The 9,870-nt window shown below is 33.4% G+C and overlaps 1 protein-coding gene across 7 annotated transcripts in view; it reads right to left on the bottom strand.

The window, feature by feature from the left end:
- Positions 1-607: 607 nt before the first annotated feature.
- The window catches only part of LOC129485402 (protocadherin Fat 1-like), a 107,303-nt gene continuing 98,040 nt past the window's right edge, over positions 608-9,870 (bottom strand). For 4 of the 7 annotated variants that reach the window (XM_063642085.1, XM_063642087.1, XM_063642086.1 and 1 more), the window contains 2 exons: positions 8,953-9,075; positions 6,943-7,097 (listed from right to left, as the gene is read on the bottom strand). In XM_063642085.1, coding sequence (XP_063498155.1) covers positions 6,945-7,097; positions 8,953-9,075 — 276 coding nt within the window. In that variant the 3' untranslated portion in view covers positions 6,943-6,944. Of the gene's footprint in view, positions 1,466-3,697; positions 3,995-6,942; positions 7,098-8,952; positions 9,076-9,870 lie in introns of those variants that run through there. The other 3 variants (XR_010121552.1, XR_010121551.1, XM_063642084.1) reach the window with 2 other exon arrangements.

Raw genomic sequence — 9,870 nt, 5'->3', positions numbered from 1 at the left:
GTTTGACACAAAGTAGAATAGCATATTTTATCATTTTATACACAAAGACATACTGATTCCAATAAATGATGCATGCTTTCTTTCATGAGGTAAGTAAAAGAATAAAATTTGATTTATAAAACTTAATTTATCAAACTTTTCAGGACTATGTCTATTGTAATCATACTGAAAGCTACCTCTATATATTACTTTAAATCTATTATAGTTTGTACAACTGAAAATTTATTTTAAGCAAATATTTTTGGAGGCAAGAATAGCAGACGAAATAACTACATACTACTAGGAGTAATGATGACACTTAAGAGGCTGAAATTTTATAAATACAGCTAGAATTTTTAATTTAAGAAACATTAAAAATGAATAGTGGAGCAGGTTTACTAAAATGCTGGAAAAGAATAATTTATTATAATCATACAAAAAGGGTCGGAGTTAGCTCAAGCAGTTACCTCCTCATGCCGGACTTTCTATAATCATACAAAAATAAATAATGATTATATACAAATGGTATATGTGTTTATAATTATCTATTTATATGTGGTATATATATTATTGTATACACCAAATTAAAGGAAATGTGTTTATAGTTTGTATCATGTATCATTTCATGTTTATTATTTTTTGAAGATAATCTTTAATGGTTAGCAATTCATCAAATGGACATAGTATCTTTTAATCAATTTCCTATTCTTAGACATTTTGGTTATTTCAAACCTTATACTATTACAAACTTTGAACATAAATCTTGATTATATCTCCAATATTTCTGTAAAGATGAATTCAGGGAGAAATACTCAGGTAGAGATTATAATCATTTTTAAAATAACTTTATGAAATAGTATTCTAGGTGGTTATTCTAAAATCCAACTTTATGAAAGTGATAATTTCTGTATACTCTAGCCAATGATGAATTTTTTCCTATTATTTTAATATTTTGGCCAATTTAGTAGGTGAAAATTGTATTTTATTGTTTAGATTTTTATGTGTTTGATAATTTGTGAGGCTACATATCAATCCATATGTTACAGATACACTCAGAATAATTTTGTCATTACTCCTACCCCCTATCTACCACACACAGAAATAATTATAACTTGAATTCAAATTTGAATTATAGTAACTTTAGTTTTTTTTCTTTTTAGGAACATGCTATGTATCTCACTTTATTTGCTTTTATTTACTTCCCATTTATAAAACTAGAAAGCTTAAACTATAATTCCAAGTTTTATTTTTAAATTTTATTATTGTCTCATGAATTTTATCAATAAGATTGACTTGTATTATACCTGCTCCTGTTGAAAAACTTGGATCACAGGAAATAGGATCATCTATATTCTCCACAAAAACTGTAAACATATAGCTGCTGGTATTATTCCTGTTATCTGTTGCCTCAATTTCCAAAGAGTAGATTTTGGAGTTACTGGGTTGTCAAGATTCAAAGGCTGAAGAAGTGTGATTGTTCCTGTGACTAATAAAAAGAAATAAAATGAAGAAAAATGACCAAACGAAGATAATTAAGCCTATGTTATTTATATTAATGATGTTTTAATTCACTTAACAATATACTATTTTCATACATGAGAAAGGCAATATTTAGCAATTCTATGTCCATTGGAAATATTTTCTTAAAAGCTTCTGTTTGCTGGGCACAGTGGCTCATGCCTGAATCCCAGCACTTTGGGAGGCTGAGGTGGGCAGATCATGAGGTCAGGAGTTTGAGACCAGCCTGGCCAGCATGGTGAAACCCCATCGCTATTAAAAATACAAAAATTAGCTGGGCATGGTGGCGTCTGCCTGTAGTCCCAGCTACTTGGGAGGCTGAGGCAGGAGAATTGCTTGAACCTGGGAGGCAGAGGTTGCAGTGAGCCGAGATCGCACCACTGCACTCCAGCCTGAGTGACAGAGTAAGACTCTATCTCAAAAAATAAAATAAAATAAAATAAAGCTTCTGTTTGCTTTATGGTTACATTGTAAATATAATTAAATATTTAAAATGGTTGCATCATATTTTTCAAGTTTCTAAATTATCATTCATTTACTAAGCATAGATAGCATCCCTACTTAAAAAATATCAAACACAAACCAGAATATTTTACTTTAATTACAACAATAAATGCTGTTTTTGAGCCTGAAAAATTAGTCAAACCATATTAAAATCTTAATCATTCATTGCTTCTGCCTTCTATCTTAACTCAATCTTATTGTGTACAAAAAAGAAAAATGAGCTCAAACATCAAACTTATAAAAAAAATGGCAATAACATTTTTTGGTACCATCACCTATCTTCCCTCCCAGAATTTCTCCTTTCTTGTTCAAAAATCTTCTACCTTGACCCTACCCTGAATGTCTTCATAATTTCCACAAGGCCTTGTGGAATCTCTTCTAAATTTTCTCTAGCTAGTACATCATTATTTATTAACGGACTTCGTCTCCCACTGATATTTGCTTCTTGAAGTTAAATGCATTAAGTTGCCAACAACTTTCCATATTCAAATAAATTATCTCAAATATTGAATGATTAGTATGATGGCTTTGTAATGTGCCACATTGCTAAGCCAAACTGTATTTCTCAGAATTCTATTTTGTGTGTGTTTCAGTTTGGTGAGACACAGGGAAATTCTTGGTCAACTTGGAGGGTAGAAGGGTAGCAGCATCCATTTTGTTTCTTACGCATGTTTTTGTTGATCTGCTGTGTTACTGTTTGTGTGAACTAGCTTCAGCTAAATCTGAAACTGCTTGACCTACTGCTGGATATTCTTTCAGCTTCTCTGACTCCTAGAACAGGTCTGTATACTCAGCCCCGTGATGAAAGGCTCAGCTTCTGCAGAACACCCACACAAGCAAGGTCAGAAGCACAAAGAACTAACATGGGTTTCACTTCATTCTTATGGGGCCCAGCATATGCTCGTGTGTTCCAGACTACCCTTAACCTCCCCTACTTTGTATGCTTCTTCTCTTCCTGACTTCCTGCCTTAGGGGTGAAAGCTTCAGCATCAGACACAAAGCCTTACAGAGACTACTTAACTCACTGCTGCAGTGTACTCTTTTTTCTTTTTTTTTTCTTTTTTCTATGAGATGAAGTCTTGTTCCGTCACCCAGGCTGGAGTGCAGTGGTGCAATCTCGGCTCACTGCAACCTCCACCTCCCGGGTTCAAGTGATTCTCCTGTCTCAGCCTCCCGAGTGGCTGGGAGTACAGGCACCCACCACCACGCCCAGCTAATTTTTGTATTTTTAGTAGAGATGGGGTTTCATCATGTTGGCCAGGATGGTCTCGATCTCTTGACCTCGTGATCCACCCACTCGGCCTCCTAAAGTGCTGGGATTACAGGCGTGAGCCACTGCGCCCAGCCTATAGTGTACTCTCAGTGGTTATTTTTCTCTGGTTGTACCCTGATTGATAAAACCAGCTAGTGTGGCAACCCATAAGAGAGAAATATTTCAGAACAGCAATCCTGTTCACACAGGCAGCAATCTGTTCATAACAAATATCCAAAACCTAGTCATTCTGGAAAAGTCCCAATTTTCTCAAATCAAATTGAAGAGATAGATATGACATTTCATCCTATAATTTATAAGGATGCACAGAAGCATTTGTATTGAGTGCCTCTGAAAAATGATAGTCAGTTATAAAAGCAAGGTATTACATCACCCATTATTTCACAAGAATGTCATTTTCAGAAATAGGAAAACAGCAACTGTCAAATACCACATGTTTGGGGAATGTTTTATTCTTCAGATTTAATTTAATTTTGAAAGGGCAGTTTTACCAGCCTAAGATCTAATGGAAGTGCAGAGATTAGATAGTGAATGTTTAGCCAAAGTAGGCTAAAAGTATTTATTTAAAACTTACAGGGGTCCAAACCAAATATTTTCTGCTGAGTCTTAAAGGAATAAATGATACTGCTATCTTCTTCTCGATCTGTGGCTTTTACTCTTGCTATAATTTCTCCAACAGATTTCTTCTCAGTCACATTAATAGAATCCAAAGGAAATGGCCTTAAGAAAAAATGGCGATGAAAAATTTTGAGGATACAAGTTTGAGAATTCTTACACACATAATTGCCAAGTTATGATAACCTGTAAATAATCTTTTGGATTTACAATATCACCTTCCTCTTGTCAAGAATTTAACAAGTCCCAAAGCTATTCAAATATTGAACAAATCCATTTGTGGCACAAAGTTATTTAACTTTTTGCAAAAGCACTAATTTTTAATCACATAGTCTCTAGCACCATGCACGTCAAAGACATGACATAAAAGAGATGGAAAATGAAAAACAAAATGGAACAGTGCACCTCCATTATTCCAGGCATTCAATGCATGGAATAATTGGCAACTGAACATAAAGGACTAAATATATTCGTTTTCATCTTGTTATCTGATATGATGAAATTCTGTCCAAAGTCATCACTTATTAGGGCAAGTTTCCAGACAGTTCTCATAAATATATTGCTTAACCTCTTCAAGTCATACGGAAAAGTCCTTGATCAATTTCCAAAACATTTCTGAGAGTTACATTTAGTTCTTATTCAGCCTTTCATTCAGGCATCAGACATTTATTGATAACCTACCATGTGTCACTCCAGTTAATGTACATGACTAAGTCTTAGTACTTGTTCAGATCTCACTGCTAATGGGAAACACAAGGATAAACAGCTATAATACCTGGTAATAGATGCTGTCAATTTGCTGCAAATTTAAAAAAGAGAAAAGACTAATTCTGGGGATAGAAAAGCGGTTCAAGGAAGTCCTCAAAGGAATGTAAATTCAAAGGAAAAGTGAGTGATGCCATCCCCTTGAGCAACCTTCTTGATCACAGCAATCTAATGTGGTTTCACCTCTACAGAGTGTTTTCTCCTTTGTGCCATAATATAATGTAAATTATAATATTTATATTCTGGACCACATTAAATCTTTCTCTTGTTACTTAATATGCAGTATCGCTTGAGAGATGAAAAAGGTAATTGAGGGCAATATTTCGATAATTTTTGCATTGTTTATAATATCTAGCATTAAATTCTACTAAAAAGTAAAATCAATAAGTTCATGCTTATTGACGACATGAAGGCAGCAGAAAATTTTTCCAAAAAGTTGATGGCAACTCTACTACAAACACAGTTAGGAAAGTGATTCCTACAAATAAAGGATAAACTAAGCTCCAAATTACCTTAAGTTGTTCAGATAATATAACTTAAAATGAATTTGGGGAATCAAACAATGAATTACTCTCCTTAGTCATCTGTAGAGATATAACTTAGTGATATAAGGAAAGTAACTTGAAAACTATTTTTCTTTTTCTCTTTCCTAATCTAAGAAGTATTTGATTCCTCTTAGATTGTAGTAATACATTTCATTACTACATTTTGAAGTACAGAAAAACATCTAACATTCATTGCGTTCATTATCTGCAAACAGATTTGAATGCTACAACTATATCTCCAGAGTATGAAAGTAAAATATTTTAAATTAAATACTTTAAGCTTAAGGTCTACCTTTCTCTTTATTTAAAATTAATGTAATTATTAAAAAGCAATGTAGCAACTATGAATAATCTTCAGGAAAGGAAAAAAAAGACACACCAAAATCTTTTACCATATTACAATATTGGTAACTTCTAAATTTGCTTTCCAATATTTTCTAATACATAGTTTACTTTTTATCAGCATACACCTTAATCATTGATATACAGTCATATATTTTAACAACATCAAAAAAATTTCTGAATAGCTACATAATCTTTATTATCATTATTTATAACACGGTCCTCCTTGGTATCCATGGGTTTTATATTCATAGATTTAACCAACCATGGGGACAAAAATATTTTGAAAAACTTGAAAACTATTTTTCTTTTTCTCTTTCCTAATCTAAGAAGTATTTGATTCCTCTTAGCTTGTAGTAATACATTTCATTACTACATTTTGAAGTGTAGAAAAACATCTAACATTCACTGCGTTCATTATCTGCAAACAGTTTTGAATGCTACAACTATACCTCCAGAGTATGAAAATAAAATATTTTAAATTAAATACTTTAAGCTTAAGGTCTACCTTTCTCTTTATTTAAAATTAATGTAATTATTAAAAAGCAATGTAGCAACTATGAATAATCTTCAGGAAAGGAAAAAAAGACACACCAAAATCTTTTACCATATTACAATGTTGGTAACTTCTAAGTTTGCTTTCCAATATTTTCTGATCCATAGTTTACTTTTTATCAGCATATACCTTAATCATTGATATATAGTCATATATTTTAACAACATCAAAAAAAATTTCTGAGTAGCTACATAATCTTTATTATCGTTATTTATAACACGGTAGTCCTTGGTATCCATGGGTTTTATATTCATAGATTCAACCAAACATGGGGACAAAAATATTCCCTAAATACAGTATAACAACTACTTACATGGCATTTATACTACATTAGGTATTATAAGTAATATACAGATGATTTAAAGTATACAAGAGGATGTGCATAGGTTATATGAAAATAAAACTAACGGCACGGTGGCTCACATCTCTAATCCCAGCATTTTGGGAGGCTGAGGTGGGCGGATCGGAACATTTGAGGTCAGGAGTTCGAGACCAGCCTGGCCAACGTGGTGAAACCCCGTCTCTACTAAAAATACTAAAATTAGCCTGACGTGGTGGCACATACCTGTAGTCCCAGCTTCTCCACTTGGGAGGCTGAGGCAATCGCTTGAACCCAAGAGGTGGAGGTTACAGTGAGTCAAGATCGCGTCACTGCACTCCAGCCTGGGAGACAGAATGAGACTCTGTCTCAAAAAATAAATAAATTAAATAAATAAATAAATGAAAAGAAAAAGAAAATAATACACCATTATAAAAGATTCTTGAGCATCCATAGCTTTTGGTATTCAGGGGAGTCCTGGAATGCATTCCCCACAGATACCAAGGGACGACTGTATATGTGAAAAGTTTATTTTAACCATTCTCCTATGTATACACTTTGAAATAAATATGCTTGCTCAAACTGAGGCTTCTCATCATTTATGTTTCTAATCAAGATAATTAGTGTCCCTTGACAGAACAGACCTGTTGTATCTGTTGCTTTCAGTACAAGGTGGAAAACCTGGAAAAGAGTTTTTTAAAACTTTAAAAATACTATTTTATAATACATACATACTTTCACAATATGCATCCTGTTAGGTTTTTGTTTTGTTTTCTCCAACTAAATATAGCTTCTTATTTTTCTTCTCATTATTTAAAAGAAATACAAGTGCTTTCTTACTTGTATTTATCTTTCTTACTTAGATTCATTATAAGTTGCTTCATTTCATATGCCATTAAATTTCACTCAAAAGTCTGTGTAGCTTGGCTATATGCCTCAATTCAGAAAAAATCGAAACCCCTCCCAAATGAACAAATTCTAGATTTAATCTTAAACCAAAATATGAAGCACTGAAACTATTGACAAAGCAAGCTGTTTGATGCTAAACCCTGGAAATAGGAAGATGGGCTACTCTTTGGGATCATGACACAAGGAATTTCTGAAGAATTGAGAATGTCATCAAACATTGAATATTCTCCTTAGCCTGTCACTCATCTCACCCCTTAGAAACCACTTACTCATATCAGGAAATGCCCTTTTGAAAACAAAAACAAAAACCAAACACCATGGAGGAAGTAAGTATCCACTAAAAACCCTTTTTGAGTAGATACTCAATAAAACTCTACAGCGTATAAGACTCCATGCTGAGGAAAGGGCTGACGATGATTGTACCAAACTTCAGTCCCTTGGATAGGTAATTACGTGTCAGATGTCGTTTAATGAATTGATGAGTTATTCAGTGGAAAGATGAAAGTGATCTTAAAGGACTTAGTAGAAGATAGGTTGAATGTCAGTCAAGGCAGGAGGTGAAGAGGCCCAGGAAGAGTCAGAGATATGGAGCTGAGCTGTTTATATGCATGATGTCCATTTATCTTCTAGCCAACCTATCTCATATTGTAGTCCTAATACTCAAGCTGCTTAAAAGATATGTATCATTGGCCTCTCCATCATCCTCTAACATACAACACATCAAATTGAAATTTAAATAGAATTCATTGACTTTCTTCCACCATTTATGTTCTTACAGGCCAGAAATTTAAGATCTTCAACTATTAACTCGTCCCTCGAATTATCTTATCAGCAGCAAATTCTCTATTTTTACTCTAATCTCTTGCATTTTCACCTTCTTGCTATTTTCTCGATTACCTTATTGAAATGATAAATTTGAAGACACTTCTGAAAATAGAAATTTTTTTTGCAATATTGTAAAACATTATTTTACGATCATAATAATACCAACCTTTATTTCTCGAACTACACACTTCATTTCTATGTGGACAGACTATCTCCAATAGCTGGTTTCTTTCCAGTCAGTTGTTCATACTTACATATCCTTCATTTTCCACTCAGAAAAATCATCTCTGAATGCTTTCCTTAAATTATATTTCTCATGTAAATACCATATACTGTTCTTCTTTCTTACCATGTTAGTTTCAAATTCACCTATAAGGTTTATGCCCAATCTTACATTGGCTACCTAAGTGAGTTAACACTCTAAGTGGGGTAGTGTGTATGAATCATAATAGTTTCAATATGAAAACTTGACTGATGTAAGTTTGTTATATTTCTTTGATGTTCAGAAAGATTTAAATTTTAATGATTTACTCATTTGATTTTCCCAGATTAAAATGACACAAATTTTTTTGCATAAACTTTTTTTGGTAGAACTAAAATGTTAAGACATAATCTCTGTATTTGGAGTAACCGTAAAGATTGGATGTAGGCTTTTGGTTAACTGCACAAATCCTCACAAATGAATGACACAAAATATTAATCTTCCTTTAGAATACAAGGTGTCTAATTTTTCACGAAGAGCTCAAAGTGATAAAAATTCTGTTTCAATCTGCATGGAAAAATAAATAAACATTTTAATTACATGATATCCAGTATCCAAATCCAGGGGATCTTCACCTCTTACACTAACACCACCACTTATAGGATCCATTCCAAAAGAGTTTTCTCCTTTCTTTGGTCCAGATAACTGTGTCTCAATGGTGTACTAGAAAAATAAAATATGCATTACGCAAAACTGAATAAATGAGAAGGCATGGAAGATCATTAAGACACGATACTGTGGCAAATATATAGAAAGTTCCCTATTTTCACACTGATTAATTTCAGGTTTTCTTTATGATCTACTAGTAGTAGAATCACTGACATCATCTTTTTCAGAATAAAGGAAAAACAATATGGTTGTTTAGCCTATGAACATAACCAAAATGTTTGCTATTTTTTAAATAGAACTGCACCCTTTACAGTTTTCTAACATAAGTTTTTAAAAGCTTAATTTTTTTTTTTTTTTAAGCGGAGTCTCGCTTTGTTGCCCAGGCTGGAGTGCAGTGGTATGATCTCAGCTCACTGCAAGCTCCGCCTCCCAGGTTCACGCCATTCTCCTGCCTCAGCCTCCCAAGTAGCTGGGACTCCAGGCGCCCGCCACGACACCCAGCTAATTTTTTGTATTTTTAGTAGAGATGGGGTTTCACCGTGTTAGCCAGGATGGTCTCAATCTCCTGACCTTGTGATCTGCCCTCCTCGGCCTCCCAAAGTGCTGGGATTACAGGCGTGAGCCACCATGCCTGGCCAAAAGCTTAATTTTTATTAAGTATTTAATATTAATTTAATTCTGCAAATTAATATAACACTGAAAGAGTGTACAGAATAAACTCACTATCACTATCATTATCATTAAAATTATACAAAATAAACTCATTATCAGTTTTAAGAAACAAAAGAATTATAATGGTATAAACCCATTTCAAGTGTTACCATTTCAAATATTAATGCAGTTTATAAT

Source organism: Symphalangus syndactylus, chromosome 6 (assembly GCF_028878055.3).
Source record: "Symphalangus syndactylus isolate Jambi chromosome 6, NHGRI_mSymSyn1-v2.1_pri, whole genome shotgun sequence".
Lineage (NCBI taxonomy): Eukaryota > Metazoa > Chordata > Mammalia > Primates > Hylobatidae > Symphalangus > Symphalangus syndactylus.
The sequence above is the reverse complement of the archived record's forward strand: the minus strand, read 5'-3'. Positions and strand labels throughout refer to the sequence as shown.